Source organism: Scardinius erythrophthalmus (genome assembly GCF_964197995.2).
Source record: "Scardinius erythrophthalmus genome assembly, chromosome: 15".
Lineage (NCBI taxonomy): Eukaryota > Metazoa > Chordata > Actinopteri > Cypriniformes > Leuciscidae > Scardinius > Scardinius erythrophthalmus.
The window spans coordinates 22,959,171-22,982,907 of NC_138235.1; the positions used below are offsets into that span (position 1 = coordinate 22,959,171).

The window sequence follows — 23,737 nt, forward strand, 5'->3', positions numbered from 1 at the left end:
TACATTAGTACACTAATACTGTTCACTTGAGTGGATGAAAAGGAGTGAGCGAATTCGGACAGTCGTTGAGCGTACACCGGTTGTACATTCGTCATTGCAGTGCAATGTGGGATTGAATAAGTGCACTCAATAACGTCCACAATGGTTTCAGACACCACTAAAAACGGCTGTCCCCTCAAATATTCTGCTGGTGCTGGCTGTCAAAAAAAATAAAATAAAAAAACAATGGCAGGGAAAGATTTGAAATACAGTTAAAGATATATTTCATGTATAAAAATGAATACCTGTTCATATGTGACAAGGCAGGATTACCACTTGGGTTTATCAGGCAATTTGGCAATAAAATGTCATATCTATGAGAATTTTGAAAATCTTAAACTTGATGAAATATTTGACACCTTCAGTCAGACAATGTTTGATAGTCGCTCTCCTTATTCGTTCTTTGACTTTTACTCTCCTACCTGACCCCACAGCAGCTCTCCAACTCCCACGAAGAGGCACCACAGCCATTGCTCCATATTGAGAGGGGCACAACTGAAGGGCTTGCCCCCAAACTGCACAATCACAATCTGCACACAGATCAACAGCAATACCATCAACACTCAGCACAGCCGAAATTTAGGTGCCCAGCACATCAGTCACCTGCTCGTGTTACCTTTCCTTCAACCTCATGGAGTCCCAGATGGAATTTTTATATTCACAACAATCTGTTAAATGGATTTAAGAGTTTCCAAACAACTTAAGTGCAAACTTCGCCCCACAGCCGATTTCATAGGTAAACTAAATCAAAAAAAGTTCAGACTTCACAAATTCAGTTCAGACTTCAGATAAATCATGGATAGATCTGATCGTGACAAACAGCAATACTATCTTTAAGGTTGTGCTACCAACACTATGCTAAGGTTAAGGTGAGGGCTTGGGTTTAGTATTTACAGTATTTAATATATGAAAGAATCGGCTGTGGGACGGGATTCGGCTTTTCTGGTTTAAAAAAACATTTATGTAATACACTGTTATTTTTAGCTGCAAGCATTATCAAATTAATCAAAATGTATTGAGTACTGAGTACCAGAGTACTGATAGTGCATGCAAAGTGGATTTGCTTTCGCGGAGCAGAAAACATCGTCTTCTCGAAATGTCGATAACATGAAGCAAACTCTTCCAGGCCTCAGCTACAACTACAATGTCTGAGGGCTGGTCAAAGCATACATTGATTACTGATTATAACTCCATTCATCCATTCACTTTGATCTGTGAAACTTTGGGGACCTTTTACATTCGCAAACAGCTATATTACACACTACATGAAAGGTAATATCCCAAAAAACATAATGGGGTACTTTAATAAATTAATTCAAGATATATTCTCTGAAAACTAGTCTTAATATCTTCAAATAAATTCATTTAAATGTTTTTTAAGGGCAAACAATACAAAAATGCAGTGTTTTCTGGAGGGCCTGCTCATGGAGCACAACATGAACTACAGTAGCTCTGACCTGCACTCCAAATGTTCCCAGAACAATGCTGCAGAAGATAGGGTTCCCGAAGATGCCGTCGAACACGTTCCTTTCGCCGTGAATCTTGCGAGCGTTGATCTCGTTGAAGAGCTGCATCAGGACAAATGTATTGAAGATGATGGTGTAGTGTTCAGATGGAGGGGAGTGTAAGGGTGCATTACGGCCGCAGTCGATGTTGAAGATTTTCTCTCCTTAGGATAAAAGAGATGAAAGCATTTGTATTAAACTGTTCTTAAAAAGGGTGCACTCAGTATGCACTCACTGTTTTCCCCTTTAGATCACTCACTTATGCTTTTATTGCTCTCATTTGTTATTTTTCTTTAAAAAAATGCATCTGCTAAATGTTAAGTTTCTGCTAAATCAGTAAAGTTTCTTCCTAATTCAACATATAAATAATGCAAAACAACACATATTGATCCTTAAACTCTTTGTCCTACCGACAAACAGCAGGGTGAAGATGATGACGAGCTGATAGACTCCATGGCCCAGGATGTTCTTCATCATTGTGAGCGAGATGAGAGGGTTGTTGCGGCCATAAGGTTTCCTAAGCAGCAGGGCTTCAGTGGGCGGCTCAGTGGCAAGAGCCAAAGAGGCAAATGTGTCCATGATCAGATTGACCCACAACATTTGTACAGCTTTTAGTGGGGAGTCCTACACACAAACACACACAGATTACAGATGAAGGTACTGAACTACACTTTTTACCAGTGAAGAGTATGCAGTAACACCAGCCTCCAGCAGGGGGCTCAGTGTCTGATTTAACTGCAGCTTTCTTTAGCTAAGAGCTTGAGAGGTGCAATGCAGTCAGTTCCCCTAACCTGCATGACACAGAGCTATCAGCGATCTTTCACATTTACTGCAACTCTATGGGCTGAGACAAATGACAGTGATCCAAGGAGTAGATTTAGGGGGGACGCGATGTTTAAAGTGAGGGAACTGCCCTTGCCCTGCCTTATCATTTGTTTTAAACCAACATTGATTTTTTTTTTAATGGAATATTGCAGTACTTATTAAAAATTATTTATCTGTGCACATCATTTTTCCCTTTGTAATCTTTAATCAAAACAACCCCCCCCCCTTCCTCTTGCAGTGGCATTTCTTCTCTTCTCTGTTGATGTGTTTACTGGCGCAAGGGCAGGACAACCTGTCACTCACATGAGATCGACAAATAGCAAACCATAACAATCCAACAATGGGCAAAATAACGCCCTACATTTGTTCTGATTTGAGTCATTATACTCAGATACAGGTCACGGTATTTAAACTATAAATATGACATAAAAACTTAAAAAAAAATATAAAATTAAAATATAAAATCTAAAAATTGAAGTTGAAATACTAAAAGTTAATTCGGAAAAATGCACAATACTATATTTGCATATCACAACACTGGTGTACGTGTGTTACCTGCGTAATGCAGGCCCCAGTGAAAGCTACGATGACGGCCACTACATTGACAGTAAGCTGAAACTGCAGGAACTTGGAGATGCTGTCATACACATTTCTCCCCCACATGACAGCTTTCACAATGCTGGAGAAGTTATCATCAGTCAGGATGATGTCAGAGGCTTCTTTAGCAACATCAGTACCTGCTATACCCTAGAGACAGCAAGAAAGACAAAGAGAAAGAGATTTAGGGAATGCATGCATCTAATTGTATGCAATTTAATGCATCTTAGTTTTTATTCACTAGAAATCTTCCTATGTTATCATACAGCCTTGTTGGATGAACATGATATAAGTGGAGCTTCTAATAAATCAATATTCATCTCTCATCATTACTCATCTCTTAACAACCTCTTGGATGGGAGGATGAATACATGAATAGATTAGAGGGAGGTGTTCATCAGATGTGCTTACCATCGCAAAGCCCACATCTGCCTTCTTGAGAGCCGGTCCGTCATTGGTCCCATCACCAGTTACGGCCACCACCTGTCTCTGCTCCAACACAGTGCTGTCAATGATGCCTACACAATGGCATCATCACCCAGCAAACAATTACCAGCAAGCACACAACCTTGACCAATCACTGAATACAACTGCTGTCACCACAGAACATGAATTCATCCGTCTGATACATTTTAATTGCATGACTGTACGTGCGGCCTACTAAATTTGCATACACTGTAAATACAGCACCAGTCAACAGTTTGGACACACTTGACTGAATTTACACTACTGATCAAAAGTTTTGGGGTTAGTGATTTAAAAAAAAGAAGAAATTATTATTTTTATTCAGCAAGAATGCATTTGATTGATCAAATATGACACAGTAAAGACACTAATATAAGATTTCTGTAACACTTTAGAATACTGTTCCATAATTAATGAATAACTACACAGGAACAAATGAGTAACACAATATTACAATTCTAGTAACTACTATTAACTAAAAAGAAACTCTGTTCTTTTGAACTTTCTATTAATCAAATAATCCTGAAACAAATTATAACTGTTTCCACAAAAATATTAAGCAGCACAACGGTTTTCAACATTGGTAATAATAAGAAATTCTTCTTGATGCGGCAAATCAGCATATTAAAATGATTTTATGTAAGACTGGAGTAATTCAGCTTTTCCATCAAAGGAATAAATTATATTTTCAAATATATTACAATAGAAAACAGAAGAGACTTCTTTAAAAAACATTCTCATCAAAAAAAAAAAAAAAACTTTAATTGTTGTAGTGTATGTTTCTCATGGTCTTAGAATATTTTAATCTAGATGTCTGTTTGATCTAGAGTGTGCAGAGTTTAAGGCTCTTAAACTGAAACTGAATAAAAACAAAAACAGAATTAAAAAAATATTCAAAATATAAGTATAAATATTATAATATAATATTTGTTTAGCAATTTTGGACGCTATATAATTCCCATACTTTAAGATTCAAGCGAGTCTGGGCATGATGAGTAGATGGAAAGAGTGTCTCACCTTTTACAAGAGTGTGTTTGTCTGTGGGGGAGGAACGCGCCAGGACTCTGAGCTTGGGCCAGATCTTATCAATCCTCTCCTGCTCAATCTATAACACAAACACACACACACGCACGTACACAAAGCATGGACATCCATGATTCAGTTTAGTCTATATTGGTTTCGTGCTGAGATGTCCAAGATTCAATTTCCACAAACCTCTCCTTTCTCATTCCTGATTCTTCGGTTAAACTCTTTCCCGTCCAAGCACAGAAAGTCATCCCCAGGCTGAATGATGCCACACTTGGCAGCAATGGCTCGTGCTGTGTTGATGTTGTCGCCGGTGACCATGCGCACAGTGATGCCTGCCCTCTGACACTTCAGAATGGCATCAGGGACCTGTGGGAGGAGCGGAAAAAAGGCTCGAAAAGAGAAAACGCACTTGGATGATACAGAATACATGTTCTCTCTACATACCTCAGGTCGAACGGGATCCTCAATCCCGACGACAGCGATGCAGCTCAGTTCGGTGACAATTTCAGCTTCATTTTCCCAGTCAGGCTCGGGGTCACAGGGAAGATCACGATAAGCGATGCAGATGGTTCGCAGGCCTTCACATGCCATGGGCTCGATCACTTTCTTCACCATCTCATCTCGGTCCCGTGGCTTGAAGTTTCGTGCTTCACCGTTGGCACCAAGTATGGAGGAACACCTGAGGTAGAAGAAAAAGCAGGGAGGTCAAAAGAGGTCTACAATGACAACCAAAAAAAGAAACACATAAGTATATTTCCTAGATCTTGTCTAGCTCTACTCACTTTTTCAGAAGGATCTCAGAGGCTCCTTTGCTGTAGAGCCGGAAGTTTCCATCCGGCATCTGCACCACAGTGCTCATTGACTTGCGTACAGAGTTGAAAGTGTAGACTTTGTAGATCTTCTCCTCTGGGATCTGCTCTCTCACAGGGACGTAGTCTCTCTTCAAGTCCAGCAGGAAGCCCAGCAGACCACACTCTGTCTTATTACCAACCTGCTTGGGCAGACCCCCTTCCACATCCGGAGGCTGAAAGAGAATTGAAATGAAGCAAGGGACACAGATAAGACAAAATGAAAAAAGTTGAACTAGAAAAGTTTCTATTTATATTTGGCAACCGAGTGCGACTGTGAATTTTTTATAGTGTAATGGTGCTTCCCGGCTGAAAAAAAAAAACATCTTACACCAGCCTAAGCTAGCAGGCTGGTTTCTCAGCCTGTACTGTAAAAAATGTTTTTAATCTTAAAAATAAAATAACTGTAAAAATGCTACGGTAAAAACTTGTTAATTGATTAATGCCAAGTTACCTTACTATATATGGTGAACAACTCTAATATATCCAACAAGACATTTTAAATAATTTACAGTAAAATACTTAAATGCACAGATGTTGGAAGTAAAAATGAAGTCATTTTATAATTTACAGTGAAAAACCATAAACTGATATCCCCAGAATTTCCTGCATGAGACTTTGCATTTGATTGAATTTTGTTTAGTCAGTTATGTTTCTTGTTAGTTTGAGTTATCAGGTAGATACATTTGGGTTTAGTGTTATATTTTATGTTGTTTATTGTATTATTTCAGTATCGTGTGTTACAATGATAGAATTATACATTTGCGTATATTAGTAAATATATTAAATATTAGTATTTACTTCAGTTTATGGAAAAGCTACTTGTGATGAACTTAAGGTAAGATTCTGGTAAACACAGCTGCCGTTTTTTTTTTTTTTTTTTTAAATATCGACCAGGCTGAACCAGCTAAAATTAGCTGAGGCTGGTTTAAACTGTTTTTTTTCAGCAGGATTTTCACAATATCCAATCTCTCACCAGGATCTTGGAGGTATAGGCGCAATTGATTGATATGGCATTGACAAGCGTTTCTAGGGTGTTGGGGTTGATCTGGCTGGGGTCCGGGATCTCCCGGTGGTGCTGGTCATTTAGATAGGCCTGCACTACAGTCATGCGGTTGGTGGTGAGGGTGCCGGTCTTGTCGGAGCAGATGGCAGTGGCATTGCCCATTGTCTCACAGGCATCCAAGTGACGTACTAGGTTATTGTCCTTCATCATTTTCTGAATTAGCAACAGTAGAAGATTTGGATGATGAGAAAAAAAACTGTGTTGACAAAAGCAATACATGCTTAAAATATTACATAAACCAAAAAAAAAAGAAAAAGAAAAAAATGTGTTTGTTTTGTTCAAATTTGCTTATGTAATATGTTAGCTCTACAATACATTTGATTTGCTGAATACACACATGCACTGTGCACCTGATCTCTCTCACCTTAACTGAATAGGCCAGGGAGATGGTTACAGCAAGGGGAAGACCCTCAGGCACAGCTACCACCAGCACAGTCACACCAATGATAAAGAATTTAACAAAATACTGCACGTAGATGGGCGTGCACTCTGGCATCCAGGGTCGCCCCTCCACCACAAACGTCTCGATCACAAAGTACAGCACCAGGATGATAACTGTAATGGCCGACATCACAAGACCTACAAAAAACAACAACTAAATTATCCTCAGGATACTATTTTCTATTAATATTATGTATGATTGCAGCTTTCAGAATGACTTCAGTGATGGAGTAACATGTGTTACGCAATCAATCTATTGACTGTAAATACCAAAAAAGTCATTTATTATTATCAAAGTTACATCACAATATCTGATTAACTTATTTATATTTTTAATGTATTATTATTAAACTTTAAAAAAAAATAGGGGTAAACTTTAACATTTTTTCAAGAATTAAAAAGGCAATTTTTCACATGCAAAAGGTAACTTATTGTATTACTTTCCATAAAAAGTAACAAACACATTTAGTTAGCACTAAAAAAAAAATTAACATGTAGCACAAGATTGTCATGCATTTAGTCAGCACTTCCAATCAGTTAATGGTAACAAAAGCAACACAATGTGTTACATTTCATGAAAGGTAACAATGAAACACAATTAGTGAGTGCTTCCTCTCACTTAAGAGTGAGAAAATGTAGCACAAAAATGGAACAATGTAATTCAATCAGTCAGCACTTTCACCTGATTATTGGTGAGAAAATGTAACATAAAAGTAACAATGTGTTACATTCCATAAAATGTAACAATGTAATTAGCAAGTACTTCCTCTCAGTTAACATTGAGAAAATGTTACAAAATTTAACATTACTTTCCATAAAAAAGGAACAAAGAAACACGATTAATCAGCACTTCCATTCCATTAATCAATGGTGAGACTGAGAATATGTAAAAAAGTAACAGTGTAACACATTTAGTGAGTGGTTCGGTTACGGAATATTGTAACACTAGTTTTAAAAGTAACATTCTCCAACACTGAATATATATATATATTTGTATGAGGATGAAAATAAAAAACAATAGGATCAGCACAGTAGCGTTTGAGTGTGTCAAAGTGAAGTTATTTATCTTTCCATATGATATCACCTCGTAATTGGCCACATGAAGTCCCACGCACCTGCTTTGCCAATCTGTACAGCCAGTTTGGTGAGTTTGCCCTGCAGTACAGACTTCTCCTTCTTGGGCACGCTAGATTTTTTCTTCTCTCTCTCCTCCACTTCTCCACCCTCCGCACTCTTCAGAGGCTGCATCTCCATGGCAACGGCTCCATCCTGCTTTTTGGCTGGTGGGCGGGACATGAGTTAGCGTCACTACATATGGACAACAAATCTGTCGTGTCACAACTCAGAGGCATCGTGAGAGGCCTCCGGCATGAACGAGACTCAAAGCTCTGAATATCTTCATGCCACACATCAAATATTTCGGCAGTTATGCTCAAAGTGCCATACACACATACACTGGACACACAACGAAGGAAAGCAAGACAAATGTGGACAAGCACAGCATAAATACTGACATCGATTAGAGTCAGAACACAAAAGCATCGCCCCTTTCAAGTTCTATTCAGCGAAATGTGTTTGGGTGCTTTTCCTCGACACCAGAAACAATGAACTACAATTACAATGCACAGGAAGCAGTCGTCATGTATGCCGTTGAGCAACCGAGTGTGTGACGTCACACAAAGACTGTGTTTCTGCCTCTTTATGTATGTAGCTGTGTGCATACATGGTATTAACGCTTATATTTCCCGAAGCTGTCCTTATACAGCAACAGCATTGCTGAGGAGTCCACAGAAATTTTCCACAACAAGAAATTAATTAACCCCTCATTCTCTTCATTCATCTATTCTACTATCCCTGTGGTACCTTTATTCTGATTGGTCTCCACAGCTGCCTCTGGCTGCTTGCCTGTGAGAGAGAAAGACAGACAGAGAGAGATAGAGAGAGAGAGATAGAGGGGGAACAAGGGAATAAAAAGCGACAGACAGAGACAGAATGAGAGACAGGGCACACAGTGTTCTTGAGTGGGGAAAATGAGAGCGCACAGAACTATGAAAACAGACACACAAACAAACGGCACACACATTGAACTGCGCTCTTTAACTATAACATGTTAAACCTGTGAATACACACCACAATTCTGGGCTAATCCGTCTCTACACAGTGCTAACTGTAGTCATTTCATCTACGCTGAAGGTGTTCTGTAACTCCATTGGACTCAAACAAGAGGGCTGTGGATTACGTACCATTGGTGATGCCGCTTGGTTTGGCCATAGTTGTTGTGAGTGTGTTACTACTGTCCTCTGATTGGATGGTGAAACAAAAGGATAATGCGGGTTTGGAGGGGGGAGGTCGTGGGAAATTTTTAGGATTGGGTGGTGGTAGAGTTAAGAAAAAAAAGAGAAATCAATGATGATCATGTTGTATTAAGGGGAAATTGAAAAAAAGTTGCATGTAGGTAAATACAGTATGAAATTTAAAGTACTCAGATCACTGTCCTGCAGTGCAACTTTCCTGCAAGACTATTTTGCTTCATCTAAAAGATTTTTCCTAATTCTTGTATAACAATTATTATTAGTGTATTATCAGCAAAGCCTCATGAGCAACAAAATGCATGGGTCTTAAGAGGTGTTTTTAACTACATATACTGTATATATATACAAAACTACCTTCATTTGGGGGCTTTTCTCCACAAATATTTATATATGTGATTAATTTGATTTAGAAATTTGAATACTTTTTTCTTGTATTGATTATAATTATACATGTAGTTTTGATGACCTATCAGTTAAGACACAACATAGAATATTTGTATTTAAAGTAATAAAAAAAATCACAAGATTGCAAAAATGTGATAAAAAAATTATTTTGTCGAAATTGCTGACCACTTGTTGCACCTAAAATATACACTATCCCTTATACATTCACATAGATTTTTTAAATGGTGAATAAAGAGAGGCCTGTTGGCATGTGAATTTTTATAAAAGTACACACTAATCTACGATTACGGGTATCAGAATCAAATATTACAAATCAATTTTTGCAAAAAAGACAATTCAATTGTCATCGTGAGGCAGTTATAAGTCCGTCCGTGGCTGATGACACATTTACTGTAGAGCGATTCAGTGGGACAGTAACAGAACATGGCGCCACTTCATCCTTCATCCACCCACATCCAACCTTTGCTCTCTCTCCCTCTCTCTGTTTCTCTCTTTCGTTCCCTTTCTCTGAATAATTAATCAGCCTCCTCCAATATAACTCCTAATCCTTCTCTATTCCCCTCTCTCCAGTCTTCTCTCTGATGGCTGCGAGTTAAATTACCCATGGCACGGGCCATAAAGTTTGCAGCAGTGGAGCTCTGCTTGTCTCTCTTGCTCGTCTTACCATTCATAAATATTCCTGCAGGCTCTAAGCCCACTGGTCCTCCATTCACATCAAACCCATCCCTCTCTTATGTAAGGATCTCCCACCCCCTCTATCTCCATTCTCTACTGTCTGGTAGTGCTACTCACAACGTGCAAGTGTGCAGTCATTCTCACAACATCCTACACTAGCCTCAGCGTTTTTCTCTGAGTATTACAATGTATGTTTTGGTTGGCATTTGATGCTCTTCCTTCTCACACCTACCTTTCTTCTCTTTCTTCTCCTCCTCCCCTTCCCCGGCTCCCAGTAGAGTGAATATGATGCCACTCTGTGAGTTGACTCCAACTGCGGTCACCAGCATCCTCCCTGATCCCTCCATTACATGGGTACCTGAGAAACAAAGAATGAGAGAAAGACATAGACAATGTTTGATATTTTACTGCATCACATTGGAAAGACCCGACCAAATTTCCCCCAAAGGGAGTTCCTACTAGCCTGATAGAACAAGTTTAAATAAACAATTTCACACTGAACAATGTTGCTGATTTGTGACCTCCCAGCATGCAGTGCAGCATCAATAAATAATGTTCTTCCCTTCTCTTTTGAAGATTGTGGTCATGTAAATCTATATAGTATGTAAGAAAAAAAGTATGCCTTTTATATTTATGCCATATATATATATATATATATATATATATATATATATATATTTATGCCATATATATATATAATTATGCCATATATATATATATATATATATATACAATTTTCTTGTAAAATGACCTTGAGCTAAATAAATTAATTATTTTTATTATTATTGACAAAAATAGTAATAGTTGAACTTACACAGCATTATTTTTTTCAAAATATTAATTTAGCTAAATATTTATTTATAATAATGATAATAATAATAATAGTAACAATAGTTACATTTAAATATTTTTTCAAAACTCAAAGTCTTACAAGAAAATTACAATTTTCTATAATAATAATGTTTAAATTAATAAAAATGAATAATAATTGAATAATAATAAAAAAATAATTAAATGCAATTTTACTTTTCTTATGAAACGGCCTAGAGCTTGGAAGTAGTTGAAAAAATAATAATCATAATAATTTACTTTAATTTTTGAGGTTGAGGTTACTTTCCAAGAAAACAACCATTTACATTCATTTTAAACAATTGATCTATAATCGCCTTGACAAGAATTTTCTGAATGAGACATTTTACATGTAGTGAACATTTTAAAATTGGTAAAACAAAGTGTTAATAAAGGAAATTATTAAAACAGTTGTTGCAACTCATATTTTCCTTGATTATGTTCACATTTTCTCAACAATTTCTTTTAAACTACTATACTAGTGACTAGCCTATATATCTACAAATACAGACAGGCGGGTCTTCTGGAGTTCACCATTAGCATTTGACTTACACAGACTCCAGACCCCACACAACGACAGCCTACATACATCAACTTCGCAAATATATCATTGGGATATTATTCAATAATAGCATCATGGGGGCAGGACAGCCTCATAAAGAGAATGGAGTTATCATCCCAAGTGTCTAAGAATAGCATGGAGGAAGGGAGAGGGCATGCACCAGTGCTCACAGCAGGAAACAGAGATTCTCAGATCTAATTAACAACATCTGGATGCCACTGCAGCATCTCAGTTATTCTGACATACAGAATGCGGATGCTCCGAGCATGCTTTGTGCCCGCTGACTGACAGCTGAAGCAGCGCAGCCGAGAGCAGAATACAAAGCCATTTCAAGAGAGGCCAGTGACCAGTCTCAAGTAGAGTGATGGGCATCAACATCTAAACAATGAATCACTGCGTCACTTTTAATGCACAGTGACTTCGTTGCTACCAGCTTAAAAAGCCCGTAATAAAGATTACTATATTAGCGCCCATATCAACACACGGTAACGTTATGTTTATTATAGTGCAAGCTGCAATTATGTCGCCTGCCGCTTTAAATGCAATGATTGGCTGGAGAAAAAAAAACATTCTGAAAGTGATTCCAACTATCATTATTGTTAAAGCTGTGGTGTGGATTTCCCTGTTCTCATAGAATTAGACTATTATTAAAACTTTATAGGTATAGTTATCAACACTTGTGTGAACAGGCCTTAAAAAGGTATATATAATCTTAAAGGTGCTGTAAGCAATTTAAGGAATCCAAGTGAGATTGCATGATTGACCATTTTTAAAATAATCAAAGAAAATTGCATCTGTCAGTAAGATGTACATCAGTAATGGTGATATATTTGGTTTAACTTTATTTTGAAATTTCATTGGAACTAGGGCTGCACAATATTAGAAAAAAAACTGATATACAGTATATTGAGATATTAAAAATTAATGAAATAGCTAGCTTGGAAAGAATTCATCATTCTAGAATTGTGATTTTGTTAAGGAGTGCATCAAAATATTTTAAAAAGCTCAAAATGAATGTTTTGTGTGAACCACCCTTTTAGGGCTAAACGATTTAGGAAAAACTTGGAAAACATTGGTGTTCACACTATACTCTTTACAAGAAACAATTTAAAACCTCTTTCAGTAACTATAAAGTGAAAAAAAAAAAAAAAAAGACATTCCCACATTCCCACAACACATTGAATATGGTGCAGGGATGACGTCAAAACCCTGAAGACTAAATCACCAGTGGTTCCCTCGAGATTTTTCTATGGGTTTTTATATTTTTCGGTTTATGAGTAAAATATGAGTAACGATACTTGAACGTTTTGTTCTACGTAAACTGCACACACTCACACCCCAAACATTCTTATCTAGTTACTTATTAGAAACATAAATTTAAAAAAATAAACATAACAGCTTTAAAATTTGTGTTTTTGATATGTGTCATTTATATTGTAGAGTAAAACGTTGAAGTATCGTCATAAAACAATAAAATAACAATTTAAAAACCCATAGGAAAATCTCGAGGGAACCAGGGATGAATTAGTCTTCCAGGTTTTGACGTCATCCCTGCACCACTCTGTACTGTTACAATAAAAATAACAACTATTTATAATATTTATTGTAGTTATAATTAAACAAAAAATATTAAGCAAAATTAGAAACACATGAGCAGCTCATGAGCAGTTTGGAGCGTCTCTGCTTATTTACGATGCAAGGGTAAATAAAGAACTTTGATTAAGCACAGCATTTTCTTTACTTAAAGCTGCAGTCCGTAGTTTCCTCTTTGTCGCCATCTCTGTCTGAAATCTGCAATTGCAGTTATTCGCGGCATTATCAACTTTACGTGGGTTGTGCCTCGGCACGGCAAATCGCGGATGGATCCAATGTTTTGAGGAGAATGTGCAGCTGTCAGTCGCCGCGCCGCTGTGGATACTGTCATTTGGAATCACAGATTCTACTTTTTGGAAGTATGACCAACATAAGAATTTTCGCCGGAAAATGCAATATAGCCTACTAGCCGAGACACATTCTTTATGTGTACAGATCTGACATAATGACGCAAAGACATGCTTGAATTTCGCGTAAATCCACCAGTACTACTAGCCTGGGTTTCCCCATTCTGCCTTGCGCGCAGTGCGATTTTATTCACGCTGCTAGGCAGCCTGGACACCATGGACCAGATTTTGCCCTCAAAAAGGGAACCAATCACAGAACGGGGAGGCAGCAGCAAGACGATGATGACGTCTATGCGACAAACCGAAGCAGTTTGTTTATATCTATGGGTCCAACATGGCATCAGACGCAAAGTTACCTTTCGATGCAGCCTTAGATAGTGTTATAAGTAGTTTAGAATGCAAGTTTATTTCGTCTTCTTCCTCGTCGAATTTCTATCGCTCTACATACGTCATCTGGTATAATTGAAACGATTGGCTATGAGCTACGTACAGGTGCATTTGATAGACATTCGTAGCGCCCAATAAACGGCTCTGGGCATTCATAAACCACGCCTCAAATACGAGAAAATGAACATGTGGTTCCCAGACCACGTCTCAATGAGAAGAGGTCTGACGTTTGCCAGGCTACAGTACTACTGAAATTAAAAACATTATTACAAGCTTACCGTTCTGAATCGAGCTAGGGCAAGTAGATAGTTTTGAACACTGGCTGGTTATGTACTTGCTTAAACATTTATTTTGGATCATTTTTAACCCAAAAAAGTTACGGACTGCAGCTTTAAGAAACACTTTATATATAGTAGTCAACATATGAAGTGGATCAAAACCTTTCATCAAAGTTATAGCCTACATGAATTTTGAGCAATACCCGTTCTTGTCTTAGGACAACTTTGATGAAACTTTTTGATCCACTTCAAATGTTGACTAATGTATTTGAGGAGCGGTGAAGAGCGTCTTGCATTTGTCTTCGAGTCACAGCAAAAATGTTTTGCTTTTGCCTATGTCACAATATGAGGTAAATCCGGACCTGTAGCCTATTTAAGGAACCTTAAAGTTTTTAAACTTGGATACAATCACAGGTGTTTTTTCAGGGGGCTGAGATGCTGAAACCCCCATTAAATAGGGTCTATCAACATCTATGACCCACACATGTACATGGCGCTTACCAGAGAGAAGCATGGGGTCCTTGTCGGCCGACTTCCGCACATGGTCTGATTCACCAGTTAACGAGCTCTCGTCGATTTTCAGGTCATTCGCCTGAATCAGGACCCCATCAGCAGGTAGGAGGTCACCTGAGAGAGATAAATAAATATCACGTGATCAGCAGGGCATCCTTAATATCCCAAAAAGCATTCACTGTTCCTACTAATAATGCTGTATTACACAGGGTACATTATCAACAAATGAATTCTCATTGTGATTTGTGGACATGTAAACATCACTCTAAATATATTTCTGTGTTAATCCACACCTCATATTAGATGAGTTAAGCCTAATCTCAGAATTCATTCCATTCTCTGAGCTCAGCAGAACAGGAAACTTACCATATTTGACCTGCGCCATGTCCCCAACCACCATCTCAGCAACAGGGATCTGGATGACGTTTCCATTGCGCACCACAGCGAATCGCTGCTCCAGCTCGATGCGGCTCTGCAGTCCCCGGAACTGTTTCTCTTTACTCCAGTCGTTGAAAGCGGTCACCAGCACCACGCAAATGACGGATAGCAGGATGGCTGCACCTTCAATCCATCCTGCCTCCGCCTCCCCTTCGTCTTCAGCTCCTCCTGACACATTCCCACAACCTGCAGAGGGTTGAGGTTGCTATTTCATGGCTGTCTGGCATACTTGATTCTGATTGATCAATAGCAGTATTGAGCAGTCAAATAGTTTGGTATGATAACGAGAAAACTGGATTTTTTTAATGATCAAATCATGACAACATTTGCCAATGTGAATGAACATCTCACAAATTAATATTACACGTTTTGTCTATTAGAAATACACATTTGACAGTAGCTTGAGTTGGAATGCAGATGTAAATGTATGTCATAAACAAAAACAGTAACATCTGTAAAAAATTATAACACCCTCATTTATTTAGGATCCACGCATGAACCACAAATTAACCTCACTACCGTGGTAAATAGTAACTGTATGGTTTCTATGCTTTTTTCTCTTTTTTTTTATCAGTAGCCTAAGGGCATTACAGGGTAACAGCGCAAAAGCTGCTATAACTTAATAACAAAAAATACTGTAACTATACTCCTTTAATACATTTGATGTCTACAATATATGATTATCCTACATTTATACCCAAATCCTATGGTTTCTGATAGCTTTACTAAAGTAAATCATGGTAAATGTTGGCCACTTGTGAATAGGAAAGCACCTGTTTTCCGCGTCAGTGTTGTTGAGAATGTCAGCGGTGTTTCATCTGGCTTTAAACTAGCTTAAATCACGAGGCACTAGATTTGCGTTTTGTATCGGAGAAATCTACATCGAACTGGAATGCTGCTCATTGGACCTCACGGCGATGTAGTGGTCACGTGATTGAGACGGTCAGCAGCAGAAATACATTCGTTCTGCTGCATTGTGTTTTGAGCTGAGCCTGAGCTGATAAATGTTCCGTGTGTCGGGCGGTTCAAACGTATGGAAGTCTTTAGGTAGCAATATTCGATTTGAAATGTAATATGCAAAATGACAATGCAATGTAAAATGGCAATGCATTTCTGTTTTAAAATTGACATTTTCCATTACCATTTGTGCAACGTTTGGTGCAAAATGAAAATGAAAATTCAATTATTTAATTTACATTTGCCATTTCATACACTGGTTTTAATATGTAGCCTAAATTGAATCCATATTTTAACGCTTTAAGTTGCAAAATTAAAACTAAAATGTATTACAGAACTGATTAGATATGTTTAACGTTCAAGCAAAAACTGTAGAAAAATTATAATTTAACTGTTATTTTTCTTAATTGCATTTACACTCACAGTTAAGACACTTGCGATTGCATTTTCATTAAATGTCCCTCAATGATTGTAGCAAAATTCAATGTGCAAATTGAAAATGCATTCCTAGCCGATCACGTCCCCGCCCCCTCCCACTCCCACCCTGTCAATCACTGCGTGAAGGCGGGGCTCGGCAACAGGTAAACATGGGCTATGTGTTAAAGGAGAACTCCGGTCAATTTTAACATTGAGCTCATTTTTGTGTACATTAAGGGGCCGCTCACATATCGCGCCCAAAAACGCGTCGAAAACGCTAGGCGCGCCGCGTTGTCCTTTTTTCCAAAGCGCTCGGGTGGTTGCGCTCCGGAGGCGTCTGTCGTTGCTAAGCTTGGTTCTTGTCACGTGACCTGCGGTGCGCTTGCGGCATTCTGAAAAGTTGAGATGTTTTTATCTCGATGCGGCGCGGACGCGCTTGGAAAAAACGAGCGCGTCGCACCGCGTCGCTTCCATTATGAGCGCGCATACCGCGCGGCTACATTTGAAATAACGAACTTGCGCGCGCAAAAGACGCGATATGTGAGCGGCCCCTAAGAGTGCTGTCAATACAGAGAACAACGACAAAAATCGGTGTTGCCTACACCGAGTTATTCTATTTTTAAAATTTGCACCCTGTTGACTTCAATGGGGCAAGTACTAAACCTGCTTTTAGGCTCTTAACATCCTTGATGTGTCATTACAAGTGCACAGAAAATGTGAGTGATTCCTTCTGAGTGAACACGAGTGGATCTGACTGCAGTAGATGTGAAAGATATGTATAAAAATGATGTTATTTAAGCCAGCGCAAATACCTGTTTACATCCTGTTTTTCGGTTGAAGTCCAAAGTAGTCGATTGCCGAGTTCACGCGCGTGATCATAGGTAACTAAACCTATGCGCGTGAACTCGGCAATCGACTACTTTGGACTTCACCCGAAAGCAGGATGTAAACAGAGGTATTTGCGCTGGCTTAAATAACATCATTTTTATACATATCTTTCACATCTACTGCAGTCAGATTCACTCGTGTTCACTCAGAAGGAATCACTCACATTTTCTGTGCACTTGTAATGACACATCAAGGATGTTAAGAGGCTAAAAGCAGGTTTAGTACTTGCCCCATTGAAGTCAACAGGGTGCAAATTTTAAAAATAGAATAACTCGGTGTAGGCAACACCGATTTTTGTAGTTGTTCTCTGTATTGACAGCACTCCAAATGTACAATAAAATGAGCTCAATGTTAAAATTGACCGGAGTTCTCCTTTAAGTGTTTTGAGGTGTTGGAATGAAACAATAGAGCTGATACGAGCGTTATATTCACTGGCAGAAGAAGTGGAGCGTGAACAGAGAAATGTTAGTGTTTCCGAAGATTATTACTCGTCTGCAGGTGATAGAACCAGTTGTTGGAACATCTGGGAGAATGTTCTGCTGCGCTGCTGTTGTCTGATGCATGCTGGGCTGTGTTAATGATGGTTTTGTTTTGTATAAAATATTCTCATTGTCTGATACACATTATCTTTATTCTTATTACTATTAACTATAATTACCCAGCTATTACTCTGAGATCACAGAATATGAAGGGTCAAAATCAAAGCTAGTGAAAAATGTGACCGCTCTTTAATTCTTCATAACTGACTGTAATGTTCAATAAAGTGACTCATGTGATGTATGGCCATCTCCCATTTCTATTTGATTAAGCATATTGATCAGATATCGGTAAATCTATAGGTAGGCTACAGTAGGGTCACGGAATCTGACGGGTCAAATTCATAGAAGACCTAGCCTTTTTTTGGGTGAATGTGGAGCAGGTTGGGGGGCTGGTGACGCCATCTTCTATAATTCAGTGTCTAATAATTAAAAAACCGAAGCAGCACAAACAAAGCTTTAACCGGCACAGACCAGCACAAACGAAAGAGACAATTTTATTTGGAGCACGTGGGGGGCTGGGTGACCTCAGAATGACCTACAAATATTTTTATATTTTAATAATTAAAAGTTTTAATATCTAAAAAACCTAAGCAGCAAAAAAATAAAATAAAATCCAGCACAAACAAAGTAAAAATGATTGAGCCTATTTTGTCGACATTTTGCATTGGGTGGGGGTGGGATTGACAGGGTAGGAGGGGGCGGGGACGTGATCGGCTGAGAATGCATTTTCAATTTGCCCATTGAATTTTGCTACATTCATTGCGGGACTTGAAAATGCAATTGCAAGTGTCTTAACTGTGAGTGTAAATGCAATTAAGAAAAATAACATTTAAATGATAATTTTGCTACAGTTTTTGCTTGAACATGTTAAACATATCTAATCATTTCTGTAATTAATTTTAATTTCGCAACTTATAAAGCGTTAAAATATGGATTAATATGGAACTAGTGTATGAAATGACAAATGTAAATTATATAATTGAATTTTAATTTTGCACCAAACGTTGCATAAATGTAATAATGGCAAATGTAAATTTAAATACAGAAATGCATTGCCATTTTACAAATTGCATTGTCATTTTGCATATTACATTTCAAATTCAATATTGCTACCCAAATGCTTCCATAATATGAAAGTTATTTTATCAAAGAATCCTGAAAAAAAGAAATCCACAAAAAAAATTGCACAAAACTATTAAGCAGCACAACTGTTTTCAACATTGATAATAATAAGAAATGTTTCTTGAGTATCAAATCAGCATATTAGAATGATTTTTGAAGGATCACGTGACACTGACGCTGAAAAGTCAACTTTGCCATCACAAATGACATTTAAAAAAATATTAAAATAGAAAAAAGTTTTTAAATTGTAAAAACATTGCGCAATATTACTGTTTTACTGTATTATTGGTCAAATAAATGTACAGTAATAAAAATCATGGGTGATTTTCTATTTTATAATGCTTGGTTTTTTGTCAGTGGCATATAAGACTCTTAAAGCTCAATTTTAGTGTACGCTAGTGTAATATGGGCAATGAAATGAAACGCGCGTGCTCACGCAGTATAGTGTGAATCTGGCGGTAGATCACCCGTCCACAATTTTTTTTTTATTATTTTTTTTTTTAATAATGAAAATAATAACCTTTCAACAAAACATTCAGGGAATTTTGAACATTCTGCTGAAAGGGTTGCCTGTATAGGCCTAGGCTAGAAATACATTTGAGAATGAATCGCTTATTTTAAAAGAGAAAAAAAATATTTGCGTGGTGCCCCCCTGGACAGCAACAATAAACAGCAACATGCAGCTTTGTGGAAATTAATTCTGAAAGTTTTAGGCTGCATAATCTAAACGTCACTCTGCATAAGAATGGGATATGTACAACAACAAGCGGATTGATATGGGCATATGGGTGATATGGTTAATCCGCCTATGCTTGTTGTACATGTCAAAATCATCATTTTTATATGGTTAATCCGCCTATGCTTGTTGTACATATCCCTTCCTTATGCAGAGTGACGTTTACATTATGCAGCTTAAAACTTTCAGAATTCTTTTCCACAAAGCTGCATGTTGCTGTTTATTTTTCCCCAGCACCCTTAAACTCCTCCCTTTTATTTTCTCTCTTTCTGCATTCCAGCTTGACAGTCCATTTTCTCACCTTCATTCTCACCTTTTTCCTCCCACACTCCCTTGATTCAGTTCTCTCTCTCTCTTCCCTCCCACTCTCTATCCGTCATTGCCTCCTCCCTCGACCCACACCATCCCTTTAACTAATTTCCTCTATACACCTCATCCCTCTAACATCCCTGTCTTTCTCTCCCTGACCAGCTTCCCTCTCTCTCTCACCCTCGGCCTCGTGTCCGGGTGGCTGATAGAAGGACAGGCCGAGGGAGATGATGGCTGCAATCTCCAAGATGATGAGGGTGACGTCTTGTAATGCCTCCCACACCAGCTGAAGGAAGGTCTTGGCCTTTTTCGGGGGTATGAAGTTTTGTCCAAATGCCTGTCTGCGCTTCTCCAGATCTGTCGGGTTATCTGACAAACCTGAAAGGAAAGGAAGAAGAATCAAACAAGGGTTGTCACCATTTTTTAAACGGTGGGCACCCTCTCTCTCAGGCCAATGAGTAGGCAGTCTCGTGTAGCCAGAACTTGAGACGGTCGGCAGAAGGTCTCCATAGCCGCTTTCAATTGGCCAAGGACCGCCCACAGGCCATCTGAGAGACATGTAAAGCAACCAATCACAGTTCGGTTTGTTCAGCGTCATGTTACTGTAGGTGTGAAAATGTAATGTTGATGTCCCTACAATAACAGACTGCTGTCTAAAACTTATAGATGTATTTTAAAGAGTATGCTGTGAACTAAACATGCTTTACACACTTTTGAATATCCAGTGTTTAGTTGACCCTCAAACATGATGGCTTTTTTTCTTCCATGACGGGGTTTGGCACGACAAAGGCTTTTTTTCCAGGCAAAACCGTTAAAAGAATGAGACGCACACGTCTCCCGGAAATCCTGTAGAATTCATCCAATCAGATGACGAGTTAGACGCTCCTTAAAAGTGTTTCCAATTTCGTGTGTCATATGCATCAAACATTCAGCCAACGTTCCGTGGGAATGACGTCTGAGGCTGAGACATGAGTAGGATATACCGTACCATAGAGGAACTTAGTGTGCCGCTCTCATCACAGGGCCCAGGACTTTTCCTGCTGAATTTCTAAAATCCCATTTAGAATGAGATGTTGTTGTTAGCTGTCTGCAGTCTCGCAGTTTGGATTTTAACAGTCTTTAGTCCTAACATATTTTGGCAATATGGTCTTTTGACAAGGGCACTGTAAAGTTCAACTGATAAATCCTTGATATCTGCCTAATGATTAATATCCCTGTATACCTCCTGATTAATAGGCATTCCTATTCATTGGATTTAATAATGTCCATGATTTAAAAAATAAATAAATAAACTAATAAACTAATTAAACTAATGACTTTTGAAATATGCAAAGATTTTAAAACACTAGGCACTTGGAGACTCTAAAAATGGCTCCAGAGGAAAAACTGGGTATCATACACTAAACGAGGATCACACACCAGAACTCACAAACTTACACAAAAACATGCCTTGTTGAAAGAAGGTACATGACAAATCAAACATGCTTGATATCCTCCAACTGGATGGAATTAAAGTCTGAAGCTGAAAAAAGGCTGTGCCCATCATACACAAAGCGATTTTTTGTGAAATCTGTCAACTCAAATCTGTGAACTGGCTCTCAATTTCGACAAATATAGCACAGACTCCTCCGGACTGAAAATCGGGGCAAAAATCTGTGCAAAATTTGTGTAGTGTATTCCAGCCTTTACAGCAGTGGTTCTTAACCAGGGGGCCGAGCCCACTAGGGTGAAGGATGACTTAAATGAAAAATCTTTTTTAATATATGAAGATAATATCTCTAATCTAAATTGATATGATAAAAACAATATTAAAAACTAGCAAAAACTATTAAATCAATAACTAATAACTAAAAATCATTGACTTTAGTTTTTATTGAAGAACATACAGGCCTTGAAACTTGTGGAATCACAAAATGAATTGTGTGTCATTCATTTAATATATACATTTCTGTTCATAAAAAGTAAAAACAAGCAGTTTTGTTATAATTATAACATAAATACTGGAAGCTTATATTTAGAGGGGGGCCTTCAAATATCGGACTGCGAATATTGTGTTCAGAAAGACTAAAAAGAAACTACAATTAATACTTGCATATGAGTAGGTATGGGTTTGGCACCTGGGTTTCCGTCATGTAAACTAAGTGTGCTTTTCAAAATTTCTAGACATAAGTCAACATATTAGCTTGCTAGCATGTATTAGAAGCCAATGGTCGCTAAATACATGAACAAATGTTGTAGGAAAGATGCAGCTGAACTAATGTATAAAAAGTAAACTACATATTTAGTTTTTGACCATGCAGGGTCAAGTGAATATTACCTGTACAACTGTTTAGGTTACAGATATACAGTCAGCTCAAGAAAATGTAAAAATGCTGTTTCCAAAGTCAACAGAATTTAAAATATATCATGCTGACCCTAGTTTATTTTTCATCAGACTGCCCTGCACCAAACTAATCCTTACAGCCAGAAGAAAGTGCATATAAATAAAGAGTTAAGTTTTCTACTGTGAACAACTCCCATACCATTTCACACAAACACACACACTAGCTTTAAATACACCATGGAGCTAATTGACACCTTTAATAGCATATGCACTACTTCCCTTTCCTATTATCACCATGCATTTAGCCATCTTACAATCTCAAAGATTCAAATGAGGGTCACTAATACCAAGTGTGTGTATGATACAATAGAACATAACCAACTGACAATAATGACCCAAGCGCAACGTATTAGAACATAACGATTTGTTAAAGCACATTGTTCCAAAGTAAAAGAAGATGTGAGTCAGACTGAGCCACATATATTGAATTTCTGATGTAAATAATTAATTGCATATTTCTGCTCATTTCAAAAGGCTCATATAGAATGAGGGGCTGAGAGAAGAAAAGAAGGATGACGAGGAATAGATATGAAGACATGAGACACATTGCATTTAATGTGCTCAGTGCCACAACCCCCCAACCCTCATCTTTCCCCAGCCATCTATGTCTTTCAGTCGTTCTGAGTCTTTCTCTTACTCTCTCTTTCATAGATTTGTGCAGTTTCCATGGCGATGAAGACATCAAGCACAAATTGTGCCGTACTTCAACTTCCTGTCTTCGGGCACCTTTTCGCCCAGCTACAGATGATGTCATTGATTCGGTGCAGTACATGCGAAACTTTAAATAGATTTTTGATTGGTCTGCTGTGAAAGCTGTTTTTGCAGACACTGAGTCTTTTAGAGCTGGAGAGAAAATTCATGATTTCTTTCTCTTTTTTGTCAATGTTGAAGTCAGTAGAGTCACCCGGAGTGAAACCCAGCATTACAGCTCAGCTGAATGAGGCAGTATTGACGTCAGTCTATGAGTGTGCATGCGTGTGTGCAGTGAACATGCTTCAGGGACGTATAAGGACAGGACTATCCAACCAGAAAATACTTTAAGTGGACAAAGGAGGAATGTGTGGGCTGGTATGTATACCGCGACTGAGACAGAGCATCAGGCCAACTGATGGCAAGAGCACCTGAGGGTTATACACTGATCACAGTCACTCCAAACCTGCACTCAGCACTAAACCTTATTATTACCCTTACTGAATGCATGATCATACAACA

At 38.2% G+C, this 23,737-nt stretch overlaps 1 protein-coding gene across 3 annotated transcripts in view; it reads right to left on the bottom strand.

Annotated features, from left to right (window-relative positions):
• Nucleotides 1–23,737, bottom strand: part of atp2b3b (ATPase plasma membrane Ca2+ transporting 3b) — a gene marked incomplete at both ends in the record, with an annotated part of 53,526 nt that overhangs the window by 15,081 nt on the left and 14,708 nt on the right. Inside the window, 18 exons of one of the 3 annotated variants that reach the window (XM_081386199.1) lie at nucleotides 462–569; nucleotides 1,497–1,708; nucleotides 1,955–2,168; nucleotides 2,925–3,116; nucleotides 3,378–3,484; nucleotides 4,449–4,536; nucleotides 4,647–4,826; nucleotides 4,905–5,139; nucleotides 5,243–5,484; nucleotides 6,285–6,527; nucleotides 6,739–6,953; nucleotides 7,931–8,095; nucleotides 8,679–8,720; nucleotides 9,059–9,115; nucleotides 10,440–10,565; nucleotides 14,725–14,850; nucleotides 15,103–15,360; nucleotides 20,323–20,520. In XM_081386199.1, the coding sequence (XP_081242325.1) occupies nucleotides 462–569; nucleotides 1,497–1,708; nucleotides 1,955–2,168; nucleotides 2,925–3,116; nucleotides 3,378–3,484; nucleotides 4,449–4,536; nucleotides 4,647–4,826; nucleotides 4,905–5,139; nucleotides 5,243–5,484; nucleotides 6,285–6,527; nucleotides 6,739–6,953; nucleotides 7,931–8,095; nucleotides 8,679–8,720; nucleotides 9,059–9,115; nucleotides 10,440–10,565; nucleotides 14,725–14,850; nucleotides 15,103–15,360; nucleotides 20,323–20,520 (3,008 nt within the window). Of the gene's footprint in view, nucleotides 1–461; nucleotides 570–1,496; nucleotides 1,709–1,954; nucleotides 2,169–2,924; nucleotides 3,117–3,377; nucleotides 3,485–4,448; nucleotides 4,537–4,646; nucleotides 4,827–4,904; nucleotides 5,140–5,242; nucleotides 5,485–6,284; nucleotides 6,528–6,738; nucleotides 6,954–7,930; nucleotides 8,096–8,678; nucleotides 8,721–9,058; nucleotides 9,116–10,435; nucleotides 10,566–14,724; nucleotides 14,851–15,102; nucleotides 15,361–20,322; nucleotides 20,521–23,737 lie in introns of all 3 variants that reach the window. The other 2 variants (XM_081386201.1, XM_081386200.1) reach the window with 2 other exon arrangements.